Genomic DNA, 27,856 nt, shown 5'->3' with positions numbered 1-27,856 from the left:
CAAAGGAGAACGTCTAAGGGCGCTCTTCGTACTTTTCCCTGAGGGGCCAGGTTTCCTCAGGCCGCTCCGCCCTGACAGCGGAGCTTGCCCGGCGCGCAGCGCTCGGGCTCAGCGTGCCCCTGACAGGGCCTACCCGCGGGTCGCCGCTCACCGGGACCGACTCTGGCACAGCCTCCCCCAGCCCGGTGTCGCTGCTGTCGCTGCCCCCGCACACCCGCCCCGCCCGCTGCCCCGCGCAGCGGCCGCCTCGCGCCGGGCCCGCGCCCCCCGCCCCCACCCCCGCTGCCGCCGCCGGCGCTGCCGCCCCCTCACGTCCTCTACCGACTTCCGGTGGCGGGAGGCGCAATGCGGAAGGGACGGCGGGGCCGGGGCGGAAGTGAGGTCCCGCCGGCTCCCGCAGCACGGAGCGGAGCGGGCGGCCGTTGGTGGCAGGTGGCGCGGCCGGTGAGGGAGGCGCTGGGGCCGCTGCGGCTGGGGGGCTGGGGAGGGGGGCGCCGGCAACCGGGGGGCGCTCGGCGCCTGTCAGTGCGCGGCGGGGCCGGCCCGCCTGTCGCCGTCGCAGGGCTCGGGCCGCGGGGGCGCCGCTGGCGCCAGGCAAGATGGAGGCTCTGTCAGCGTCGCGGGCACCGGTGGCACCGGGCTGTGGCGGCCGGCGGTGCGCGCCGCGGGCGGTAGCGGGGCGGGGATCTGCTGGCCCGGTGCCGGCTCCGGCGCTGCCCCTCGGCCGGGCGGCGGGAAACGCGCGGCTGTCTGGAGGCCCCTTCCCTCCTGCCCGGCGAGGGGCCGGACCGGACCGGTGCCGCCGCTCCCCGGGCGGGGCTGCGCTGGGCCGGGGGGGCCGGCGCTGTCCGCACCGGCGGCGCGAAGTCTGTGTCCGCCGTAGAGATTACGGTCACTGAGCTGAGGGGAGGGGAAAGGGCAGAGCCCTGCTCTCAGCTTCCTAGAAAAATCTTCCCTCGCACTGTGTTTCCTGAGGTTAAGCCCGTAATATTTTGCTACTCTTGCATTTGTTTCTAGTTTCTTACTGGGCTTTTAAATATTGTTTTAAAGGAAGATCTTATCTCTGTGGCTTACTAGTACAATACTGCAATGTTTCGGTTGTCGGGCACTGCAGGGGAGGGTTTAAATCCAAACAAAAACCTCCTTTCATTTAGAAAAGAAAAAATAGGTTAACGTAATGTTTTTGTACGATCTTTTAAAGCATATTAACAGCTTTAGTGTTTAAAATATACTGTCCTTTTGTACAAGGTCAGAATCAATAAAACTGATCTCAAAACTGAAGCCTGTCTAGGCTTCTGGTCTTCAGGATTTGTTATTAGTTTACGATTAAGAGAGTTGTCACTCTTGCATATTTGTGGTGGCTAGTGGCTAGAGAACCTTATTTTCGTTCGGTTTTTCTTTTTTTTTTTTTTCCTAAGACGAAAAGAGGAAATCCTATTTATTAAGTATGTGAAAGAAATTCTTGTTGTCTCTGAGAAGCTTTTAAATAAATCCTTTACTTTGAAAGGTAATTGGGTAATTGTGTTTTTAAAACAGTGTTTATGCTGTGTTTAGTCTCTGTGTTTTGGAACATGAGATAAAAGTCTTCTCATGAGGCAGGAAGAGAGAGCAGGTCTTTTTTTTGTTGTTTATTTTCATTAAACACCTAAATACCTAGAAGGTATGTAAGTCAGACGTACTTTGCAGAAGGTATCTGGAAGCACGAGAAGGTTTCACTAACATCATCTTGTGTTGGACAGGACTGCCTCTGATAAAGGCAAAATGGCTTTCAGTAAAGGATACCGTGTCTATCACAAGCTGGATCCACTTCCATTCAGTGTGATAGTGGAAACCAGAAACAGAGAAGAATGTCTCATGTTTGAATCCGGAGCTGTGGCTGTCCTCTGTAAGTTGATATGTTTTGATAACTACAATGTAAAAAGTTGGCAGGCTTTACATTGTGTAAGCTGATTTTTTTTACAGAATATAAAGAAGCAACTATTCTGTTTTCGTATTTGCTAATGGAGAGGCTTCTGATTTAAATGAGGGTGGGGGGAGAAGACATTTTCATATCTTCATCTGTTGAGAGAGAATTTTACATATTTAATTACATTTCATCATGCATGTGTATTTTCATGTATACTAAATTTTCTTCTAATAGCTTCCAACAACATCTGCTTATTTCTTTGGTTCAGAACTACCTTCTTTTGAATACATGGTAATCCATTAAAAGCTAATTCTCTATGTTGTATTTCATAATAAAAATTCTGTATTCTTAAATGGTATATCATCTTTTTTTTTTCCTCATTTTGTATCATGATTTTGAATGGCTTTTTGATTTTTAGCTTTATTTTGTCCCTGTATTTTTAACCTATCTCGAGACTGTATTGATGTGTCATATAATAAAATGAGTAATACTTGGAGCAAGGTGTCTTGCATTGCAAAGTTATTTTTACATGTTTTCAGTGATAAATGCATTAAGTATTTCCCTTAAATTGTCAACGTCCACCCCTACTCCTCTTTTTAAGTCATAATTGAAGGAGGACGCCAAAATGAGAAGTGCAGAAGAGATCTGTGAAGCCTATGGGTAGGGTTTTAAAGTGTAGTTTGGTTTGTATCCTTCAGCAAGTCTGAGCACCTGGTTGCACAGGGTTTCTAAGCTTGTTTTTGACTCTTGTATAGAAAGCTTTCATACCATGGAAGTATTTTATTTATTTTATTAGTCAATAGCTTTTTGATTAATTCAGTCTAATGCCTATCTGTGGTTTTCTAGCCTAGCTGTTCTGAGCCACTCAATCAGAAAATGGGAGATTTGATTCACTGCCTGAAGTCTGAGTGGACTCAAAAACCTACTTTTCAGGAGGATGCTCTGGCTTTGAGACTGTGGAGTAGGCTGAATGGGGAGTGAGTTAGAAATGTGATTTCCAAAGAAGAGTGGGACTTGAGATACATTACTTCGGTTTTTGCAGTTGGCTTTGCTATATGCGAGTGTGCTCCATGTCAGTGGCATGGTCTCTTTCTGAGGCACCTGACTGTCCCTGTGTCCTGTGTAAGGTACTTAGAAGTCAAGCCATAGGGTCATCTGTACCAAACAGGTTGTATGAACAAGTGCTCTCTAGCATACAACTTAGTCCACATTTTTAATGTGCGATTAGAGCAAGCTGCCATTAACTGTTCAGAGGCCTAGCAATGGGACATGCCAGCATGATTGACATTACAGCTGCATTTGTATGATGATGCAGGTGAAAAACAATGAGTTCTTTTCTCCTGTTGTTGAGCATTGTAGGGTTTTTTCCTGATACAACTTCTTACTATGTATTTAAGTAATTTCGTTGACTTTGCCAGCAGTATTTAAAAGGCATTGTGTTGTGTGGATTGCATTGGGAATAAGTGTCTGGTCGTAAAGCTAGAGAACAGGTTTAATGAAATGTATAAAATGGAGAAAAATGCTCTAAAGATTTGTGGAAAACTTTATTTTAGCATGTATTTAGTTATTTCTGAACATGCTTAAGCTACTTAAAGAGCAATGTATTAAAAACAATTTATTCCTGAAAGTTATGCTCAAAAATGACAGACAGTTGCTTTTTGTGCTATGGTACGCTGCAGGCACCTGGATAAACTTTTTTTCTCTAAAAATTAAAAAAACATATCAAAGTTCTTGCCCTCTTCTATGCCTCCTTGTTGATACCAAACAGAGGAAGTGGAACCCAAAGGAAGTTTGAAAGCCTCTCTCCTCTTGGATTCTGTACTTAGTAGTAGCGTGTTATTAATCTGTAAAGGTTTGCCCTTGGTATTCTAATTGTTACGTTACAACACAGTAAATGTTCATACTTAAGTTGAACTAGTTACTCTGGATATTGTTTTCTGTAATCTTAACCAGTAAACTGCTTACTCTTTTTCTGTCTGGTAAATGGGCATATTTTCCTGATGAATATTTAGCTGTGGCGTTTTGCTTTAATTCCCTCTTTGCACCTGAACTCTTTAGGTACTGAAACATGATTCTTTTGTTAATGGTTGAAAGAGCATAATCGTACTCTTGAACTGACAGCAGAAAAAGTGCTCAAGTTCTCTAGCTCAGGATTTTTTTCTTTTTTTCTTCTTCCTGTTCGCTTCTGGTATCTATTGTTTTTAATACACATTTAAAGGAGTGCAATTATTAGTGCTTGGTAAAGACTGGTAAAGTACTACTTCTCCATCTCTCTAGTCATGTCACAGAAACTAGTCAGAAGATTCTAGTCTGTAACCTTACAGACTTCTGGATATTGATACAAATCTAAAAGCCAAAGGTAATGAAAGACTGGCCCTTGGGGAAGATTCCCCAGATGTTTGTAAAATCTCTGTAAATAGATAGAAAAACAGTCAAATCAAGTATGTATCAAATCCAGAACAACATCACTTCAAACTCTTAAAAACTCCTATTTTTTCCTGATGGTGTTAATGCTTTTTAGACTCTACAAAAATTGGTGTTACTGATCTTAATCTGTTAAACATTTTTTCAAAAGTTTTTAATAAATACTGAAGACAAAATAAGGTGTTCAGCCTTATACCCAGTCATAGCAATGTATAATATAGGCACAGCCTAGTGCTGTACACTTTACCATTAGGAGTGATTCATGTGGTTCAGTTCTGAGAGCCTCAGTGAACTGCGTCTTCTGGAGTATCCATGTATAGAAACTTGGATTTGAAATGGGCTAAGAGAAAGAAATGAAAGCTTACTGATCCTTTAAATGTCATCTTAAAGGAAGTACATCTGTCATTTTGCTGAGCAAAGGATAACAGTACTAACCTTAATCTTCTTTACATGCAATGAAGCATTGCAAGATGATTCAGAGGATTTTGTTAGGCCTCTGTATGAAATGCTATACAACTCATATGTTGTGTGATTTTCAGTGTGTGTTGCATGTGCCACAGAATCAGTTACTTAAGTCAACAAAATAAGATGGAAGAACGGAAGAGGGTCGAAGGGGTAGTTCACTGAGGTGGTTGTTGCATAATCGTTCAGTCTTAATGTGGAAGCAGCCCAAGCCATGCTTCTGCTGGACGTGTTCCATGTACTGCTTGTAACATGGATTAACTGGCGTTACTATGACCAAAACATCTGAGAAATACTTTGCCTGCCTTTAATACCTCTTCTGTCAACTTGCTCCTAGTATTGGGTTAGGCCAAGATACTGAAGTCCAATTGGCTTCTCAAGGCCTTGTAAGAGCACTTAGTTTTAAATGTCAGTGACTTCACTGCTGATTTGTTTAGAATTTAGTGGGAGGATGTTATAGATCTATTTTTAATTGTTTGACGTATAAAATAGACAGTATATTTATTCTTTGAAATAGGACTCTTTAATGAGTTACCTTACCTGTAAAGATTTCATTGACTGAGCAGGAGGGTGTTCTCTCTCCCTGTTCCTCTCTGGTGAGTCATAACGAAACGAGTGGGAAGTTGTCTTTACTCCTGTCGCCTGCGATGAGTAAAGGAGAATGTTCTGTCGTCTGGGAAAATACTGAGCCCTGAGTGGAGAGAGCAGGAGCTTTGTGCGCACCCTTTGACTTCAGTCTTGCAGTAAAGCTGAGAACAGAGCAGGTGTGAACAGAGAGAGGCACTGTGCCCACCCAGAGCTTTCTGTAGAGTTGAAGTAAGAGCTGTAATAACCTGTCCACAGCGGCATCCTGGTATTCATAGTCATGCTTAGCAATGCTACTCTATCACCCATTCACATTCCGCTTCTTTTTAAAAAGAAGATTTTTCCACTCTGCATTCTTGGTGGAGAGGGTAAAGCAGATATGCTGCTATTTATCCACAGTAGCAGATGGGATATAACAATTTTGCAAGAGATTTTAAGTTGATGCAGTGCTTGAGGAAACTTAGACACTCAGAAAAGAAACATACTGACAGATATATTTGATGAACACCTGCTATGTGTACATAATTATTCATGAGGGTAACATTCTGTATGCTCACAACCAGAGTTCCTTTTTTCTTTGGTGTTTGCTGTCACTAGTAATGAACTGTCCCTGTGTGATTCTCCCCACCCCTCTGATAATGTTTGTACAGCATTTTGAGTGGAACCCCATCCCCTTAACTAGGGCAGGACAATATTTCAGAATAAATTACTATATTCTGTTTTTCATGATGGCATTTTATAAAATAAGCCTAACACAAATATTTTCCTGTTTTGTATACATATATGAAGGTGCAATAATAAGAATTAAAACTCCTCAAGCACTAATTTATCCTCTGGAGGAAGTCTTTATGTTAGAGAGGAAAGGTCAAATACAGGCTGTGGTAGAAACGAGTTTTGAATGTATTTTTATGTAATAGTATAGTCATCTGAAGCCAGATTGAAGGGACTAGGATGCAAAGGCAAACAGCAATTTCACTTTCCTGCTTTTATTACTGTTTTGATTAAGTGTCGTCTTAAGGACTATGCCTTCCTATTAAACAGTATCGTAAAACACTTACAAAGCTGCAGGGAAGCAACAGCTACAGTGGATACTAGGGGCAGCTGTGCTGGCGGAGGAGGCCGTAACTTGGCCTTTTGTCATTAGGTGCCTTTCCTAGCATTCTGCCAGAATTCCCTCTCCTCTCAAATCTATTGGGAAGATGTTCCATTCATTGCTTTCCAGGGATTTCCAACAAAATCACATGGTTTAACGAAGACCATGTATGCTAGCCTAGCCTACTTTGAAAAGTACAAGTAGTACAGTAAGATTCTTCTCAGGGGGTTAGTGGAGGCAGTAACTCTTGCCTGGAGAACTATGACCTCTTTGAATGGCATAATGGATCAGCAAGAATTTGGTCCACGGTTCTGGACCAAAACTATCAAAAAGAAGTTACAAAAGAATCTGATGGCTTTTTGCTTCTTAAGGTAGACTAGCTTTACAACAATAGTAAAGACTATTCTGTACATGTACCACAGCCCTTTGCATGGCTTTAACAAAGGTTATCACTGGCAAAAAATGATCTTCTTTGTGCATGCTCCCTTTACAATTCGGTAAATTTTCATTTCTGTGGTAGCACACATGATAAAAGTCTTGGTTTTGCCCTACTGGACATCCAGTGAATGATAGGTCTTGCTAATTAAATATTTTTTAAGAAGCCTAGTTTGCTTACTTCTGGAGTTACTGAGACACAATTCAGAAAAAACTAATCAGTATTTCTGCATTTCAGATAATTTGGTAGCTTTTTTGCATGCTAGCATGTATTTAAATTGAAAATTTTGTAATTTTATGAATTGACTTTTACAGGCAAAAATTGCAACAGTTGGCTTTCATGTAAAAGAATTATATTTTTATCAAAGCATTACGTATTAAAAGAAAATATTTGTAGATTATTGGTGCCATAAAGCTTTGTTTTCAGTGGAGAGCATGTAACTGGGTCAGAAAGCCCTAATCTGATGGAAAAGAAGTGCTTGTAGGCTGTTACATAGGTTAGCTTTGTTTTCACACTTTTAGTTCTGTTCCTTGTTTTCTCCCTCAACAACTAACATCATTGATAATAATCATTTTGTGAAGTAAATTTGCACAGTGTTGAAAAATAATGTTAAACCAACCAAGCTTTTTATTTGCTTGTCTGTTACAATTATTTTTTTGTTGTTGTTCCAAACAGTGGTGGTTGTTTTTGTTTTTGTTTTTTTTGCTGGTATGTAGTATTTAAATATAATAGCTAACATCTAGAGATGTCTGGGGATTGTTCATTGTTGGGTAGAGGTGATTTGTTAGTTGGGGGATTCTCCCCATAGTCCTAAGATAAGTGTCGATTATGTTAACATATAAATGTCTTTGTGGAGTGAGTAATGGTGCTTCATAATTTGAACTAACAAATAGAGTGGGGGAAAAATTGTCCTATTGATTCAAAGCAAATATCATACGATTTATGACAGATTTAAGTATCAGCTGTTGTCCAGTTTTCTATGCATCTATTCATGTCAGCAAAGTATCAAAAGTAATAAAATGGTTCTTCAATTACTTGATTTATAAGTGAAAGTGGTGACTTCACTCTGATTTTAGTGTCACCTATGTGGTAATATTAAAGTGTTAGCTTTAATTTAAATGCCAAAAGTTTAACTGTCCTAATTTGATGAAAAGCTTGAAACCTCAATCTTAAAAACCACAAAACAAACTTTGTAAGAATAGTGTATACATTTTTCAGATTTTAAACTTTTTTAAGTGACAGTGCCAGGAGCTTTTTCTTATGTAGCTTAAATGAGAAGTCTTGTTTCTGAAGGAACTCCATGTAATTTCAGGAGTGTGTCTTTGTTCCCAGCTCAGTGTCCCATGTTCTAGCTGGGAATTGTAGCCACCAACTTATAATGTTTAGTCATGGCACCTTGTGTACCCACCAAGAAGAGAATATAACTGTAGAAAGCCTAAATGATAACTCTTTAACGTAATCTTAGCTTTATAATTGTTAAAATTGCAAAACTGATTTCTAATCTGGAATTAAGCAGATTACGTATTGAACCTAGTTGTCCTGAAGACAGGATTTTTAATGGGGTTCTGTCTGTGTAACAGCAAGAGGGCTGACATAATCCCTTTAAAATATTTAATTAATCACCTTTCTTCAATAAGTCAGTGATTCATAAGGTGTGATTATTACAGATGCACACTCCTGATTTAACTTGAAAAAAATGAGTTGTTAACATTAAAAATTAATAGGTCATAGTATTTTTAAATAAAGATTGACTTTATTTTATTCTTTTTCTCTTGATGCTGCAAATGAGGCTTGCTGCCTTTCTATAAGAATGCATTACAACTTGACCTGAAAACCACACTGAAAGTGTTGTGTTGGTTTTGTGGGGGTTTTTTGTACTGCTAAATAGCAATTGCAAAATGATAACAGTTTTTGATTCTTGGAAAAGTAAGGAGAGGAGTTAGTAAAACTGCTGCCTTGGACTACTGGAGGGCAGACGTTTGCCTGTTTAGGAGACTAGTTGACAGAGTCCCTTGGGAGGCAGGCCTGAAGAGCCACGGGGTCCAGGACATTCTTCAAGAAGGAAATCCTAAAGGTGCAGGATCAGGCCGTCCCCATGTGTCAAAAGATCAGCCAGCAGGGAAGATGACCAGCCTGGCTGAACAGAGAGCTTTGGGTGGGACTCAGGGAAGGAAGGAGAGTTTGTGACCTTTGGAGAAGGGGCAGGCAACTCATGAAGACCACAAGGATGTTGTGAGGTTATTGCAGGGAGGAAATTAGAAGGGCCAAAGCCCAGCTAGAAATTAATCTGGCTACTGCTGTAAAAGACAACAAAAAATGCTTCTATAAATACATCAGCAACAGAAGGAGGGCTAAGGAGAATCTATCCTTTATTGATATAAGGTGGGGGAACATGGTGACAAAGACAGAGGAAAAGGCTGAGGTACTTCATGCCTGCTTTGCCTCAGTCTTCATCATAAGACCAGTTGTTCTCCAGGTACCCAGGCCCCTGAGCTGAAAGACAGGGAGCAGAATGAATCTCCCATAATCCAAGGGGAAATGGTTAGCACCCTGCTATACCATGTAGACACACACAAGTCTATGGAGCCAGATAGGATCCACCCGAGAGTACTGGGGGAGCTGGTAGAAGTGCTCACTGAGCCACTTTCAATCATTTATCAGCAGCCCTGGCTCACTGGGGAGGTCCCAGTTGGCTGGAAGTTAGCACATGTGACAGCCATCTACAAGAAGGGCTGGAAGGAGGAGCCGGGGAAGTACAGGTTTGTCAGCCTGACCTCGGTGCCAGGGGAGATTATGGAGCATCCTGAGTGCCATCACATGACACAAACAGAACAACCAGGTGATCAGGCCCAGCCAGCATGGGTTTATGAAAGGCAGGTCCTGCTTGATGAACCTGATCTCCTTCAATGACAAGATGACCCATCTAGTGGATGAGGGAAAGGCTGTGGATGTTGTCTACCTAGATTTCAGTTAAGCCTTTGACACCATTGACCAGCATTCTGCTGGAGAAACTGGCTGCTCATGGCTTGGATGGGTGCACTCTTCGCTGGGTAAAACACTGGCTGAATGGCCAAGTGGTGGTGAATGGAGTTACATCCCGCTGGCGGCCTGTCACAATTGGTGTTCCCTAGGGCCCAGTACTGGGGCCAGTTCTGTTTAGTATCTTTATCAATGACCTGTATGAGGTGATCAAGTGCATCCTCAGTACGTTTGCAGATGACATCAGGTTGGGCAGGAGCGTTGATCTGCTTGAGGGCAGGAAGGCTCTGCAGAGGGATCTGGACAGGCTGGATCGATGGGCCAAGGCCAGTTGTATGGGTGTCAACAAGGCTCAGTGTTGGGTCTTGCACTTGGGTCACAACAGCCCCACATAGTGCTACAGGCTTGAGGAAGGGTGGGTGGAAAGCCACCTGGTGGAAAAGGACCTGCGGCTGTTGGTCAGCCACCAACGTGAGCTGGCAGTGTGGCCAAGAAGGCCAACAGCATCCTGGCTTGAATCTGAAACTGTGTTGCCAGCAGGACTAGGGTAGTGATTGTCTCCCTGTACTTGGCACTGGTGAGGCCGCACCTCGAATGCTGTGTTCAGTGTTGGGCCCTTTACTATGGGAAAGATATTGAGTTTCTGGAGTGTGTCCAAAGAAGGGCAATGAAGCTGGAGAAGGGTCTAGAGAACAAATCTTATGAGGAGTAGCAGGGGTCACCAGGGTTGTTTAGTCTGGAGAAAAGGAGGCTCAGAGGGGACCTTATTGCTTCCTACAACTACCTGGCAGGATGTTGTAGCGGGGTGGGTGTTTGTTGCTTTTCTCAAGTAACAAGCAGCTTGGACTTGGACAAGAGGAAATGGCCTCAAGTTGCTCCAGGGGTGGTTTAGAATGGATATTAGAAAAAATGTCTTCATCAAAAGGGTTGTCACACATTGGACCAGGCTGCCCAGAGAAGTGGTTGAGTCACCATTCCTGGAGGTATTTAAGAGATGTGTAGATGTGGCACTTAGGGTCATGGTTTAGTGGTGGACTTGGCAGTGCTAGGTTAACAGTTGGACTCAATGATCTTAAAAGTCTTTTTCAACCTAAATGATTCTGTGAGTCTATGATTATTTGTGCTTTATAAATTAGTCACCTTGAATCTAATTAATGCAGTGTGTTAACCAGAAGCTGCTCTTAGTTTCCTTTCTACTTAACATCTAAACTCACATGAAGTAATAGAAGAAATACTGCCATGTAATGTTTTGCGTCCATCTTTATACACAGACATATGTATGCTTGTATTGTCTACTGTTTAGCGATCCTCTACAGTATGATTTCAAATCTGTTAAATCCAGTGTTATGGATGAAAGTTGTCATTCCAGCTGGTAATTTCTGTTTTTAGAAGTTGCATGTCTTAATTCATTCTCCTTAGCAAAGTGACAGTGGTTTGTATTTTTTTCAGACAGCCTTAATTGTGTTTACTTCCAGCTATTTAAAGATTAATAAATAAAAAAAGTCAATTTCTCAAGAAGGAGGTTCATTAATTTGTAGGACTTTATGTTTTTCTGAGTGCATATTTCTATTAGCTGCATTTTTTTCAAGATATGGAATTCATAAATCAAAATCAGAAGGGTTCTCATGGCTGCGGGCCAACCTACCATTCGGGGAAGAGATGTTCTCATTCATTAAGAATGTTACAGAGGAAATGCTCTTGGAAGTGGTCTCTCCTTCTTTCAGGACTACCTTAGCTTTCCTGTGGTTTAACTTCTAAGCTGCATTCACTCGGTTGGTAATTTCAGCTATTCATAGAGGAAACTGAAATTTCGCTTTGCATACACTGAATGTAAGATATTATGGTGATGGGGTCTTAGCCATGTATTTTCGTAACTTCAGTGGCTCTTGCATATCCAACTGCATCTGATAACTGCATGCTGAATGAAGTGAGACAGCACAGATCTTCAGAAACGTACTGCTTTGGTGAAGAAGGAGTTATTAAATAGGATATTTATGGGAAGAATCTGTATGGTCCCAGAGCACTTATGTTATTCACACTGGTACAGGGTGATAAGAAAACCTGCAGATTTAATTTTGGTATCTTCAAAATGGGAAATGCTATGTGCAGTGGCAGTCAGTAGTAAATTATGCCCTAGCCTGGTTGTTTGCGTTTTTTTCTTTCAGCATCCATAAATGAAAGGCATCCTTCCGGCTAGCACTGGTATAGGTGCTGGATCAGGAAATTCTTGTAAATGTTTGGACTTCTAGTCTAAACGAGCTGTACAACCATTTGCATGTTTTCAGAGCTTTAGTGCTTGTTCATGTCAGGGCCCCGAGGGCACCACCAGCCTTGACTGTGTCTGCCCAGTTCTGCTGGGGCTTCCCCCACCCTGCCCACAGCCCAGGACCCCATTTCAGTCCCCACAGGGCTGTCAGTCCCTGCCCCAGGGATGCTGCAGCAAAGTACTGATCTCCAGCTCCCCACAGCCCCGTTCAGCCTAGACAAGGGCTCTGCTGAGCCAGGCTGATGTCCCATCCCAGCCTTGGCCTGTCGCTGTCCCCACGACCTGCTTGGCCATCCTGGGACTGTGTCTGGCCCCAGTTACCCTTGCCCACAGACTGACATCCTGGCCTGGCCTCAGCCCATTCTCACGGAGGTGCCCGGTGTCCCGGGCTGGGGCTGCCCCCAGCCTGCCCTGCCTCCCAGGGGAGGCACCATGGCTACCTGTGCCCTAGCCCCTAGGGAGATGCTGGTCCCCACAGTGTCCCTGCAGTTCAAATGGAAGAAAATGGAAAGGAGGTGGTGTGGCTATGTCTTGTTCCTGATTTTGTCTTGGTTTTCAGAAGACTCAAATGCTTTTCCTTAATACTGTAGCATTCCTGGTTGTGGGAGGTCCCTTACTGGAAAGCAGCCTGAGCACTGCTGCAGTCAACCATCCAAAACAACCCTGCGTAGTGTGGGTTGGTGCTGCTGCAGCAGGGAAGAAGCAGCAGTGTGGTGCTGTGGAATTGCTCCGTTTTCTGCTATTGGTGCTACTTCTGTGACTGCTTTCTTTTTAGCTCAGTTTCTTAAGGAAAAGGAAGTTTGTATTAACCATTTTTTATGCCTTAGTCATTACCAAATCTCATAATTCTTTCAGGTTTCATGAACATCGATGGCTAGAAGTTCAAACGGGTGCCCTCGGTAAAGGGGAATCTGCCTTAGGAATTTATGTTATAAAGTTGTAACTTGTACTGGGCGTGATATGCCTTATGGAAGGGTGGTAGGAGTGTGCTGCCGGTAAGCTCTTCTGCATCCTGGCTGCCTGCTCTGGGGCCTGTTAAACTTACCTTGTGCTTAGACTTGGGTTCTGTGGAGGCAGTGGCTGAAACCTGGAGGTAGATGAGGATGGGCCAGGGTAGGATGGATTAAGTGATCCTTCTGATGCGTGCGATGTTTGGCATTTTCCCATGTGAATTTTGGCCTTAAAAAAATGTATGGCGAAAGTGCAGGCAATGCGAGATAGAAATACTTGCACGTTCACTGTGGAAAAGCTTTGCTCAGAGTTCATGCTGTGTTAGATCTAATATAGCTGAAGAACATGGCATGAAATGCTTTTGATGGATTCTTGGGTGCTTTGTTAAGAAAATAGTAACTGACTAGCCATGGTAAGTTTTTCTGTTTCCTTTTTTGTTTGTTTGGTTGGTTTTGCAATCTTTGCTGCTTTATAAGCAGTGGCCTTTTATTTTTTGATCTGAATTTGCAAAGCCTGTGTTACTTTATTTGCTTCGGGTATTTACTTATTAAGGCTTATTAAGGATAACAGGCATTCTATGCAATGGAAAAAGGGAATAAATCCGTAGAAAGACAGAAAAGCCATTGTTCTGAAATGTCATTAAATACTGGCAGGCACCTTTAAGAAAAAGCCTGCAAATATTTTGAAATTAAACCTCATCTTTCATTAATAATTTGCAGTGTGAAGGAAGAACGTGGCAGTTCTCTGGTTACCAAAAGTTGAGTTTAGAAGAATACACTGACATCATTAAGTGCTTGCTGGAAAATTGATTAAAAGAACCAGGTTTTGACGTTTCAAGTTACTCTTTCCAGCCTGCTGGTGATCTGGTTAAGAAAAACATGGTTTGGTGATGCTGACAAAATTGCTGTCTGTACACAATTTGTTTACGTTGACTGCAAGTCTTAACATGTATTAGGGGTGAAGACTTTTGAAATAATCATGCTGCTATAACTCTTATTTTTAGCATCTGGATTACAGGAATACAGCATATCAGTGCAAATAGTTGAAGAAGACTTTTTTTAAATGCACTTAATAAACCAGTGAATGACCTTAGATTTCAGGCTGAAGTTAAATAATCATTTTATCTATATTGGAGATTCTGATCCACTTTAATAATAGAGCTGGTGGACATTTGAACAGAAGCGATAGGCTTGTGCACAGGCAGGGCTATGCTAAGCTGAGGGAATACTAGTTAGGAGGATTCACAACAGCAGTTTTAAAGAAAATACAGCTAATTCGAGAGAGCACAGCAGAATGCCAGGGCAGTAGGTGTTTTGATTTGTGCTTTTCTTTAAGTCAGATTCTAATTTTTTTTAGTGTCAAAGTGAAAATTAATTAGCAGATCATTTCTGAGGAGGCAGAAGGTGCTGATTCTTGGTGACCCAGAAATCTCAGTCCCTGTGGATCTAGTGGTACAGATGGAATTGTCAGTCTGTGCTTCAGGTGCAGTCTCAGTCATGAGCAAAAGCTCAGGACAGTTGGCATCTGGTTTCTGCTCTGCAGCATCTCTGTCACCCGGCTCTGCAGTCATGCTTGTGGGCCTGGTTTTACTAGTGCTGATTAAAGTTCTAAATGTACATTAACTCTCAGGTGAATAATGGTAGATATACTTAAATTTCTTCTAAAATATTGCACATTTTTTTATTTAAAAATTTTATTTAAAAGATGTCTGTGAAAATTTTGCTTTCCTAGTCGAAGACATGGCTTTTAAATACCATTATCTAGTGGACCTACAAGAGTGTTGATTTTCTTAGAATATATCTAAAACTAGTTAAAATGCCATTGTGATAATCTTGTTTACTTATCTGGAAATAATACTGCCATATCATAGTTTTATTCTTGAAGGGAAAGGATAATTTTTTTCATGGAATAAAGTACAAGATTTAGCACTATTCTAATTTTAAGTAATTACAGGAGTTCATTCTCATGGAACTAATTTGCCTCTTTTTTTTATATTAGGAGATGATGTTAGAAATGCCAGCGTTCTCCTTTAATATCACTTGGCGAGTTTTTGCAAGTCCTTTTTTTGTTGCCTAAAAACAGCATGATCATACTTTGTCATAAAATCAAATACTCATTTTCCATTATAAAATGCCATGTGCTCATCATACATCTTGATTTCTTTCCAGAAGTTCCATGTAAGCACTACTTCTGTAATCTCTTGGATTTTCAGTTTCAGACTCATTCTCCCTGCCATAGTGTATGGTCTTTTACATCGTAAGATCTTATGCTTTCTCTCCATAGCTGCTGCAGAAAAAGACACAATCAAGAATGCCTACTCCAAAGTAATGGATGCATATGGGCTCTTGGGTGTATTAAGATTAAACCTTGGTGAGTAAAATATGTAAAACCTTAATTTTTCATTTGGGAAAGAAAATTACGCTGCTCCTGTAAAACTGCACCCCGCAGGATCTCTGCAACAAGAACTGGGCTGGGTTTTTTTTTCTCTTTATATTTTGTCTTTGTGGAGTAACTTGCAAGTTTGGAGCACTCCCAGAAGTGGGGGAGTGGACAAAAATAACTTCCGTGTACACAATCCCTGCTAATTGCAGCATGGTTTCTCCTATTTGTGTTTAGTTTTCTTCTGTACAACTTGAGAGTGCCGCCTTGATCTTTGTTGTTCTACTTTTTTTCAGGCAAACTGGGGTTGGTTGATGGATTTATATGCTTAAATAAACACAATATCACACGCTGCTGAGATTCATTGTTACCTCTGCCTTTTTTTATAGGAGATACATTGTTACACTATCTGGTTCTGGTAACAGGATGCATGTCTGTGGGAAAGATCCAAGACTCTGAAGTTTTTCGAGTTACTTCCACTGAATTTGTATCATTACGCATTGATTCAACAGACGAGGATCGTATTTCAGAAGTTCGCAAAGTTTTGAACTCTGGAAATTTTTATTTTGCGTGGTCTGCAACTGGTGTCAGTTTAGATCTTAGTCTCAATGCTCACCGCAGCATGCAGGAGCACACCACTGACAATAGGTTTTTCTGGTGAGTTCATAATGTACCTTATCAGACATTCTATAGAATAATGCATGCCTGTACAAACTAACCCGTGGCAAGTTTTTATCCTTGTCTTTATCAGCTCTTAAATGTACACCTTTGTCCCACAAACAACAGAAGTATGTTATTAATGATACAATGTTCCATGGCCACTTAGAGTTTCTTAATTGGAAGACACAGGTTTTAACTGTCTATGATACTATACTTTGATCTTCTGTGATCTGTCGTGATGTGTTTTAGCTTTGGTGTCTCTTAATTCTTCATCAAGTGTGTCAGTTTTGAAAAATCAATCTGGTAATGGAGCTTTAAAGAAAATTTTCAACTTTTGAGCGTTATGGATTCTAAAATGGTGTGGTGCTTATATATAGTTTCAAGTGGGTTTCCAATGTCTGAAAGGGCTTTAAAAGTTTTACTACACAGATAATTGTCATGTTGCTGATTTTGTTGAAACAGAGCAGGTAGGATGTGTTATAGTGCACATTGCTTGGCTGCTGAACTCACTATCTTTTTACAGAATAGCTTTGAATAAAGGATAGGTGTTCACACAGAAAATTCCTGGTAAAAGGAATACTGCTGTTTCTGCCAATACGCAGCTTAAATAATGCCAGTGATGCACACTGTCATGTAAGAAATTATGTTTCCATATTTTCAGCCTTTGTTAAAAGTGGCGTGTGTCCATGAACCTTGGAAGGATCCTGAAGACTTGGTAGTATCCTGTTAGAAGAGGTGCAAAGCTACATCTTCCCCTCTCTTCTGTCCAATATACAAGACACCAAACCAGTTCTGGCATATGTGCCAGTGCTCTTCTACTCTTTGCCACTGTTTTGGTCAGATAGAGGAATATGATCAGCTTGCTATATAAGACAGAAAAAAAAGCTCTAGTCTTCAGAAACACATCTATCTTGATGTAGGTTTACAGGGCTTTCAGGAACCTAGCTGTTTGTCTCTTTCTGCCTCTAGAAAAAGACTGGGCTCTCTGCTGGTAAGTCAGTGTTTCAGGGCTTGAGAAATGATGCCTGTTGACCCTGTCCAAATAAGCTTGGCTGATTTTGACCCTTGTCATAAAGCTGCTTAAGTTACCTGGCTTTTTTTTTTTTCTCAGTAAGAATCAGGCCTCACAGGAGGTAGATGGAATGTCCCAGATTCCAAGATCTAGAAATGTAAACACTAAAAGTCAGTAACAGAAAGTATTCTGCTTATGCACTTCAGTAAGCTTTCTTGGGCTTTTTCTATTCAAAAGTTCCAGTCTCAGATTGCCCGGGGAAAGAATATTGTTTTGCTTTTGCAGTCTGCTATTGTAAAGCATCTGACCATTTTTCTGGAAAGTGAATGCATGCTGAGTCACAGTAATGAGAATCATCATTAATGATTGAACTGAGGTGTTTGATAAGTTGCAGATTTCTTTTTTTAATTGGAATTTTAGAATTAAAAGGCTAAAAATAGAGTGTCTTCAACCTTTATATCATATATGTTATTTGCAGTTACGGTGGAATTTTCTTGGCGGTGATAAAACCAGCCATCTTACTGGAGTTTACTTTTCTTTGCTATGCAGAAAATTTTGCTTCCTTTCTATACAAGTGAAGGTTTCCAAAGAAGATCGAAAGCCAAGCCCCACTAGAGTGAGGTAAAACAAAAAAACCTCACAACCCCCAAACTTTAGTCTTATTTACTTACTACAGTGTTGATTACTACTGCTTAAGGCACAGGTATATCCAAACTGTGGATCTGTCTTTCATTTGAGCAGTAATTGGTATTAGAGAATAGTATATACAGTATATAATGTACCAATGCTTAACCCTGAAATTGATATTTATAGAAATCTGAAACTCAGTTGGCTATGAGTGTATTCTTGGAAGCTTGTCTGGGCAAGTGGTGTGCTATGATGAGGTATAATAGATATAATCAGTGCATGTTGACGAGAGTTTTTTCTAGCTTTAATTTGTGGTGGTGTGAAATTGAATGATGCTTTACACATCACAATAAGTAACCTGTAATTGGAGTTCTGTCTTGCTTTTCCCAGAGTCTGTAATCTTTGGCTTCTTGAAGCAAGGCTGAGTGGAGGAATATAAACAAGCTTGGAGTGTTGTGTTTTGCTGGGTGAAGAGCAGAGGCTCTAAGTGTTATTTTTTTAAGGTCATTAAAATGTATGGTTTCACCCCATATTCTTGTACAAACATTTAAGCTGTTCTGTAAACTTTGCTATTTCAGGTATGTTTAAATAAGAGTTATATCATCAAACTATAACACGCATATTTTCCTTTTCTTATTTGTAGTAGTGGATGTAAAATATTAGTAGCTGGCTTGGCAATTTGAACTGTATTTTATTTCCTTCCAGTTACTTTTTTTTTTTCCCCTGATAGGAACCAGTCACTACATTTACATCTGAAGCACTATGGTGTGAACTGTGATGACTGGTTGTTACGTCTCATGTGTGGGGGAGTGGAGATAAGGACAATTTATGCGGCTCACAAGCAGGCAAAGGCTTGTCTGATTTCACGGCTAAGCTGTGAACGGGCTGGCACGAGATTTAATGTCCGGGGAACAAATGATGATGGTCACGTTGCTAATTTTGTTGAAACAGAGCAGGTATGTTACACTACAGTGCACGTTGCTTGGCTGATGAACTCAAGATATGCATATGTGTGGATAGTTTTTTGCCCTAAATCAACAGATCACAAGTCAAGTCTGTAACCAACAGATATTGGAATAGTTCCTTTGCTGCTAAATAAGGAATCTAAGTAGGTTACATAATTTGATGATCTCGCTTTTTAGTGTAGCTTAGGGTAAGGGCATGCATGAGTTTCAGTAGCTTAAGAAGCTGTTATCCATCAGCTAAACCATTGTAGATGGCTGTACTATCTTTTAGCCTCCTGAGTAGGTGAGAGTGTATTTCTTTTGGCCTGAGCAAATAGTAAATTAATCGACCTTAGAAACAAGCAGAAAGAAGATATTTTTGGCAAATAAATGATACCTTGTGATTCAGGAAAGATAAAAGCATTCCTATGGTTACTTAACACAGCTCCTCTGAAAGGTACATTTTAAAGCCACTGTAATTCCACTGCATTTGTTTGCGTGTCTTTGCCCGTATTATACACAAATGCAAGAAGCTATTGAATCATTCTTTGCTGCCTTTTCTGTGCTCTCTTCTTATGATAACCTAGTTACCAAGATATTGGCTCCTGCAGCTGTATTCATGTGAGCAGGTATCTTTGGTTGACTCACTGGGTCTTTGCAAAGCCTAGGTGAGTTCAGTAGGACTTTATCCACGAAGGGCTGTGCTTGTACATATCCAATTTCAGGATTTTAGTCAGAACACTGTTGTTACAGTTTCTCTGTTCAAGTTTCCTGGCAGGCTAATGTCACTAGATGAGGTGGCATATCATTCCACAGGAAGTTTCCTTTCCTGTATACTGCATAGATCATGGTATTTTGGATTCTGATGTACAAAATCTGTGCAGGTGTTCTGAGTAGGTTGCATTGTTATTTTCTGTGCATTGGTATACATTTTAACTGTTCCTACAGGAAGGTCTTACAAAGTTTTTTTTAAACAAGTTACTCTTAGCACAGAAGTCATTCAGGCCCACATAATAAAAGCTTGCTTTGTTAAACGTGAATCAAGATTCTTCAAGGAAGCATGAGAGTGCCAGAACTTCTTTTATTAGTTGTTCAGAGGTGATAGAGAGAAAAGTCTAAGGAACACAGTATTTTAGCTTGTGGCGTGGAATATGTAATACATACATGTTTTATTTACTCTATGTTTAGCTAAGGCTAAGAAACCTAAAACCTTACACTTTGTAACACTTATTAATACTATGCTTTTTTTTCCTTACCAGGTGATATTTTTAGATGATTCTGTGTCATCTTTCATACAGATTCGAGGGTCTGTTCCATTATTTTGGGAACAGCCAGGCCTGCAGGTAAGCAGGAGACAGATTTAATTATAGAGATAATTCTTATTCAGGTCTTTTTAAACATCTTACAGTAGTGTTTAGGCTCTTCTGCACAGTTACTTGTCAGGATGAGATTATCCTTTGGGAGCAAGTTGGTGCTATTTAATTCACCAAGCCTGCCACTCTAGAGTCTCTAAATGCTGTTTTGCACAAGATTTGAATGTCCATTGCTTTTTAGATGTTTTCTTTTTGAAGATGAATTTTTCTGTTTTAATTTAAATTGGTATTTTAAAATAGGTTATAATGGAGCATCCAAAGAGACTGTTTTCTTCTGAATTGTTCTTGAGGATAGGTCTTTTCAAGAAGTAAATATGGATCAAGAGTTACTATAATATAATTTCATGCCAATTTTCTTGAAAGAGGGATTGTGTCAGTAGCTACTACTGTGATACAGTTTTTACAGAGAAGATTAAAAAGGTTCATGCCTTACTGTGATTCTAGGTTCTTTAAACTAGACATTTTGCAGTAGAATTGCTGAAACATTTACATGCCTTTTACTCAAAACAAGAAGTAATTAGATGACATGACTAAACATATTAAATAAAAAAGTGTTTTTTAGAAAAAAGAGTAGGAATTCAAGATAAATTTATAAAAAGAATGCACACCGTAGTAAGAAGAATATATTTTGGAGATTTCATTTAGAAACTGAAATGAATTTTCAGGCTGTATTTAGGATCAAAGTAGGTCTTTGAAGAACAATTAATCAAATGTGTAAAGACAGATAATTTAATGTAATCTTCATGTTATAGGTGGGATCCCATCGTGTCAGAATGTCAAGGGGTTTTGAGGCAAATGCACCAGCTTTTGACAGGTGAAAGAATGTCTTATATTTTTGTTAATGCACTATAAACCTCTGATAAGTGATGCATCAGAGGGATGGAATGTTATTCCAAATGGGAGGCTTTGTCTATACAAATGTGTGATTCAGAAGAACAGCAAACTGCCTGGGCAGCTTTTTCAGACTTCTACAAGATTGCTTGTACCTTTGAGTGCTTAGCTGAAAAGTCTGCAGAAAATTTAGTACAGTGAAATACTTTGTTAAATTGAAAATAAAAATTATAGCAAGTTTACATTGAATAATCCATATTTGTCAGCTGCTGTATAAAAGTAAAAGTTTATATTTTGATTTTAGTCCTGCCATGGCACTTCAGCTTCACAACTGAATGGTTTTACATTGCTGTTACAATGTTGTCGCATCGATACTATTACCCTAATTACACAGCAGTCATTGGTTGTCTGCTATTATTGACTTATATTGGTTTGTTTGGACATGACGTAATAAAAGGCTTGTGGCAGTTACTAGAGTAGCCAGGATGTTTCTGCAGCATCTCAAGTCAGTGTTGCAGGTGTTTGTGTTAATTTTCTACATGCCAGAAGATGACTGGAATTTTTCTTCTGTTAACAGGCATTTCCAAACTCTTAAAAATTTATATGGCAAGCAAATTATTGTAAATTTACTTGGGGCAAAAGAAGGGGAGCACATGCTCAGCAAAGCTTTTCAGGTGGGTATGACAATTCTCTCACTGTGCATATCCTTGGAATTTGCCTGTTTGTGATGAAGCTTTTATATAGCCTTCAAAAAATGAAACAGTTATGCTCTGGAGCAACTGTCACTTGTGGTTAAAATTGTATTTATCATGAAAGCAGTTCTTAAGATACACAATGTGAAATAAATTTTTAAAAGCTCTCTATATAATTAGTATTCAATTATGTTCAGATTGGTTACTGAAAAATTCTAGCAGCAACATAGACAATGTTGAGGGATTTTCAGTTATTTTCATATTTCATGCTTATTAGTGGCTAATTGAAAAAATAAATCTTCTTTTCACTATGGAATTCATGAATAAATAAATGATACTTTGTGGTATTTAATACTGTGATGTTTCTTTTAAAAATCTTTCCCTTGGAATTCCTGGATATATTCCTTAATACTTAAAAAAAATCACAATTTAATTTATCATAATATAAATAGGCTTTATAATTTAGTAGAAATATTTGTTCAGAAGATGTTAACTGCAAGTGGCCATTTTCATGAGTTCCTACTAGTTAGGTTAAAAATAACTATTACATTGTAGTCCATAAATACTGACAATTTGAGAAGTTCTCTGTGAAGCCAGAGCACATTTTGAGAGCCATCTGTTATTTCCCTTTCCTTTTTTCCTTTTCCCTTTGTATTATAATGGTTGAATGTCTTGAGCCATTCACTAGTATCTTCTCTGTATCCAGCTATCCCGATAGGAGACTTTAGTGTTCCCAGATGCATATCAATGTCCAATGCAGATCATAGCTTTGCCAACAAAGATTGTGTGAGCACTTCAAGACTTTTCAGGGAGGGAATATTAGGAAAAATTTTGCTCAAAGCCAGCCTCCACAGCAACCTGAATAATTTGTGCATTTTTTTCAGTAATAGTTTATGGAGTGTTTACTCAGTCCCTGTTGCTGGCAGGCACGTCTAAAATGGTGACCATTAGTGAAAGGGATTTCCACTGAAAGAATTCTTTGCAAATGGAAGCATTTTAACAGTAGAAGAGGTTGTAGACTGTCTTGGTGACCACTAGTATAGTAAGGAAAAAACTGACTTCAATTGTGACAAGAAAAAGAAAAACCATAGTCAAAATATTAATCGGTTCAGAGTGATTTGTTGAACAAGAGTGATAAAAATGGTTTTATTTTACCTAAGAGAAAGCTTGTAATAAACAAGATAGCTAATAAACAGCTTTAAAAATATTTTTATCCTCTTATTTACCTTCTACTACTATATGTTTGGGTATTAGTATATTTATACCTTTTTCTTCTCTTTTTACAATGTCAGAGCCATTTGAAAGCTTCTGAACATTCAGCTGATATCAAAATGGTGAACTTCGATTATCATCAAATGGTTAAAGGTGGAAAGGCAGAAAAACTACACAGCGTGCTTAAACCTCAAGTCCAGAAATTCTTAGAATGTGGATTTTTTTATTTTGATGGAAAGGAAGTTAAAAGGTTCGTGTGTGTAACTTCTGTAAATTTCTTCAATCAAATTATGGTTCCAAGATGCTTTTCACCCCTTTGCAAGAAGTTAAGAGAAAAAACTTTACTTCTGTTGTGTTTTTATTATATCGAAGATGATGTGCACTAAGTGAAATACGAGTCACTTCAGTCTATTAATATTTTGTCTCGTTCTGAATGTTCTCTAAAAATCTTAATGGAAAATATCTCAGAGATGTTGATGGGGCATGACTTAATTTCAGGCCTTTGACCTCATGATTTTGGTGCAAATGGGCAATTGTCCTTTTTCTTGGGTGCACCCATGTGGGATTAAAGAATGAATATTTTTCTATCTTCCTGTATAATGTTTGTATTTTCCTCAGCAATAGAACATACCATTTTCTGTTTGTTGTAAATGCTGATGTAGAGTGCAATCTTTTTCTAAGTCTGTTTGCACCTGGATCCCCCATTTGAGAGATTCAGTTCTCCACAAATTATGAATGGGATGCATGTTTTCTGCCCTGCTGTGTACTTCTCAGTCCTGCTGTACTTCTATTCCTATTTCCCCACCCCTCTTCCTAGAGCAAAGGCTGTGCTTATCTCAGCAGGAAAAGGGTAGCAGGGCCAGAAATAGGCAGCATTCCTGCTCTTCTCCCTTCCACACCCTTCCTCCTTTTAATTAATACCAGAGCAAACTGCTGACAGAGGTTCTCCGTGAGAAAGAGAAATGTTGAGTGAGGGGATTGTCACGTACAGTGGGGTTTCATCTTCTAGTGCAGTGGGAGAGGAGAAGAGGGTTCCAGTGCCACTCTGTCCTCTAACCTGGCTGTATGATTAAATGCTCCAGGGGCATTTTTTCGTAGGCCTGAATAAGATTACGTTTAGTGGAATAGTACTTAGGTCCCATCTCCACCTCAAAATGTCACTGACCATTCTCCAAAAAACTTTAAAAGTGGTGTGACACTTTGTGGTGGGAGAACACCATTTTGTCTTGATGGAGATTCAAATGATATTACTCATACAAAAGACAGACAACAGAACAAAAGCAAAATAGGCTGTGGCTTGTGATAGCTTGAAGAATTGCATTAATAAAAGATAACGGTGATGATTTTTCTAAGTTCACAGACCATCTCCTTTAGACAATGTCAGGTTTTTTTCTAACACAGCAAACTGTTTTGTATTTCATATCAAATACAGAGATAGTAATGAAAAAATAATCTTGGAGAAAGTTTTTCAAAACTTTCTACAGTTTATGGTTAGATCTCCAAGTAAATGTGATGAAGCCTTACTGACTGAATTGGATAAAGTGTATAGTGGGAATGATGAAAGTAAGGAGTAAGTGTGTATCCCTGGGACAGCCATCAGAATTTTGTACTCATAGCCAGACGAGAAGAACATGGATGTTGCCTAATGTGATCCTTCTAAGACCTTTACAGCACAAGTTAATGGACTTCTCTCAAAGAAAGGGGAGCAGTTTAGAGCATCTGAGGGCCTCAAGCATCTGTCAGACTAAAGAGGAAGGCTTATTTTCATTTTTATTTGGGGAGGAAAGAGAAAATAATGAGGGGTTGAAATTGGCTTTAGTTTTATCACAATTTCTTGTTACTTTTAATTTAGTTAAATCCAAGAGCTGTCCTAATATTTTTTTTTCCATTTTTGTTTTAACTGAGTTATTTCCCTCTGAGATTCTTGTGAAGTGTGTTAGTTGGATTGTTTGAAAAGAAAACTTTATCCTGCATAACACTAACTGAGCAAGCAAGGGGAACTGGGGAAAAACTGAAGAAGAAAGGGTCATGTTATTTGCAGGAAAAAAATTAGTTTTGTGTAGTGAGTACTGCTGCAAAATTCGCTGCTGTTACTGGAGCTAATTTCTATTGCTGAGGTATTTATAAACATACTTGCTTTGACAGTAACATTGCACTGACAATACCCTGATTTACTATTCTGGTTCAGATCTTGATGTCCCTGTCTTTGTTGATGATACGTGTGTTAAATGAGTTATTTCAGTTGTTTTCTCTCTCTGTCTTTCATTGTCCTTGGCACAGATCTCAAAGTGGTACTGTCAGAACAAACTGCTTGGACTGTCTGGATAGAACAAACAGCGTGCAGGCTTTCTTTGGCTTGGAGGTAGGAAAAACAGTATCCAGATACACAACTACTGCTGATACTTCTGTAACAATTAGGCTGTAAAAGTAACGTTACCTTCCCGATGAAAGATGAATTAAAATGTTTCATAGATGGCAGTCTGAGTTACAGCATGATACTTGTTTTGTTCTGGGGCAACCAGACATAGTAGTTACAGAAGCAGTAGTTATGTGGTAATTGTTAATTTAACAGTAGTCATGCAGCATTATGAAAAACATTTGTTCTTTTTTAGGTGTCAGTTTCATATGTCTGTTAAGGTTCAGACCTGCAGTTCTAGAAGAGGTAGTAGTTTTGTAGTCCTTCACAAAAACACTGGCATTCACAGTTACTGTATTAGATTAAATTCTTCAGCATACAGGGTTACTGTTCTTAGCATCCACAGTGCTGCGTGTTCATATTTTCATAGCATGTGCTGTGAATTCTTCATGGGACAGTGTCACGGTTGAGGCTTTGGCCATGCTCAGACTGAGTAGCTGGAAATTAAGTGTGGGATTCAGCCCTCCTGCAGGGGTGTGCTTCAACATATTGGCTTGCTATATGAAACAAAGGTTATACCCTACAGGCTTTATACATGGAAGCTTGAACGCATGAACCTGACAGGAGCTGATGGAGTAAAATAGTACTGATTGAGCTAAAAGAGTAGCTGTGAAAAACTTCTGACAGCTCCGCTCAGTAAACTGTTTGACTCCTAAAGATAAAGTTCTTAGCATATTTAAAAATTAAAAATCATGGGTGCTGTAACATCAAACCAGAGAAAAGGATTATTCTTTTGTTTTCTGAATTTTATTTAATTAAAATACTCTTGGTTTAGCATCTGTAGGAGGATTTTCTGTGAGAACTGCAAAATCCATGGGCTGTAGAACAAACATTTCTAATTCTGGAATATGTAGTGCTTTGCTGCTGCGTTTACCAAATGAACACTGTTGCCAGTTCATTGGTGTTTTAGTCCAATGGAATACTGGACTGTTTACCCTCATACAAATACTATGAAGATTTTTCTTTTAACATTCGACATCAGTACATATGGTAGCAGATAAGACTCTTTTAGAGATCTCATGCCTTTTTTCTGTATTGTTTCAGCTCTGCACGTGCCATACAGGGTCATACCTTTCAATTACTAAAATTAAGAAAAGTAGTTCTTTAGTCCACTGGGTGTTGAAGAGTAGTGGCATGCTTTGAAAATCCCACAGCATTGTAGTGCATTATGTAGTTTGTTTATCTGTCCATCCTGTATTGACTTTGCCATGGGAGAGACAAATTATTACCTTAAAGCCTTTCCTGGTCCTAAATCTGTTTGCTGGAGTTTAACAGTTCACTGTAGATAGAAATGCAAGCTTGAAGTAACCAGTTAGTTTACCTTAAATGAGCCATGAGAAATATTGCCTATTGAATTTTACAGATAATAGAGTAGTTTTCTATGGCCTAAGAACAAATCTTTATACTCTTGATGCATATAGTTGCTTACATGGCAAACTTAGCTTTGCAGCTCTATTTTTTCCTTTCTTGTCCTTTTAAGAACTGGATTAAATATTTTTTTAGACCAGGTGTGCTGAATTTTCATTGGTGAGAGCTAAATTACAATTTCAGTTAAATATGTGAGCTAAAATTACAGAACTAATCAATAAGAAGAAAAATGGTAAATCCTCATGAGCTGCTTGCTTAATTTTAAAATTCTATTTAAATTAGATATTTAAATTCTTACCTGTTTTAATATGATACATACTTCATTTATCAAGTGCTGGCCTCTGAAAGACCACCTAATATTACAAGATACAGGACCCAATTTCTGAAGTTTCTTTTCTTGTCTATTTCTACTTAATTTTGTCTGCAAGTTCCTTTTTGTAACTTATGTTAATTCCTGCCCAACCTTCAGAATTTTGCCTTTATGCCATTTTATGTTCATCATTTTAGATTCCTTCTTGCCATTGGACACCTCAAGGTTTAAAAGATTTTTAAAAGCTCTTGAAAATAGCTTTTTTATTTTGTTTTTTTATATTTATGTTTGGTATTATGTTGGTAGCCACAAACAGGAGAAAATTACTTGACTTTAAAAAAATAATTATGGTTCCACAAACCACAATTTCAGACAAGGTACAATGTCCCCATTCTATATCCATGAGCATTATGCTACATTTAAGTAATGTATTTAAAGTAAAACAATACATTTATATCTATTATATATATACAATTTAGATGCATTTAATGTAGACTGTGCATCGTGGAAAATTACTTCAGGTATATTGATTGTAAGGGTAAACATTGCAGTGTTATGCATGAAAACAGTGACTGACAGAAGCCCTTGGTATTTTACTGATGACAGTACTCTGTTGCTGCTGCACTTGATAATACAGGTCAGTGTGTTTGGTATTACACTTTTTTGGGAATAACATTAATTGCTCTAATTCTAAATTATGTAAGTAGAGAGACTTGTGAACTGAAAATAGCTTACTTTGTAATTAGAGAATTTTTGGATGAAAATATTTACAAATCAAGCACATAATTCTTTTCCTATATTACTACTTGCCTTTAAAAGAAAATGAAGTGCTGGTGCTAAAGTTACATGTATGATGCGGCCTTTCAAACAGGACATGGTGTCAGTTTTTTCAGAATGATATATGGAAACAAGGATTTTTTTTCATGCATG

The 27,856-nt window shown here is 39.3% G+C and overlaps 1 protein-coding gene across 17 annotated transcripts in view; it reads left to right on the top strand.

Annotated features, from left to right (window-relative positions):
• The first annotated feature begins 341 nt into the window (after positions 1-341).
• SYNJ1 (synaptojanin 1) overlaps positions 342-27,856 on the top strand; it is a 68,784-nt gene continuing 41,269 nt past the window's right edge. For all 17 annotated transcript variants that reach the window (XM_056327369.1, XM_056327370.1, XM_056327357.1 and 14 more), the window contains exons 1-10: positions 342-444; positions 1,740-1,885; positions 15,386-15,472; positions 15,871-16,138; positions 18,511-18,736; positions 19,984-20,067; positions 20,850-20,911; positions 21,506-21,602; positions 22,913-23,082; positions 25,113-25,194. In XM_056327369.1, the coding sequence (XP_056183344.1) occupies positions 1,762-1,885; positions 15,386-15,472; positions 15,871-16,138; positions 18,511-18,736; positions 19,984-20,067; positions 20,850-20,911; positions 21,506-21,602; positions 22,913-23,082; positions 25,113-25,194 (1,200 nt within the window). In that variant the 5' untranslated portion in view covers positions 342-444; positions 1,740-1,761. The remainder of the gene's footprint in view (positions 445-1,739; positions 1,886-15,385; positions 15,473-15,870; positions 16,139-18,510; positions 18,737-19,983; positions 20,068-20,849; positions 20,912-21,505; positions 21,603-22,912; positions 23,083-25,112; positions 25,195-27,856) is intronic.

This window comes from Falco biarmicus, chromosome 2, assembly GCF_023638135.1.
Source record: "Falco biarmicus isolate bFalBia1 chromosome 2, bFalBia1.pri, whole genome shotgun sequence".
Classification (NCBI taxonomy): domain Eukaryota; kingdom Metazoa; phylum Chordata; class Aves; order Falconiformes; family Falconidae; genus Falco; species Falco biarmicus.
The sequence above is the reverse complement of the archived record's forward strand: the minus strand, read 5'-3'. Positions and strand labels throughout refer to the sequence as shown.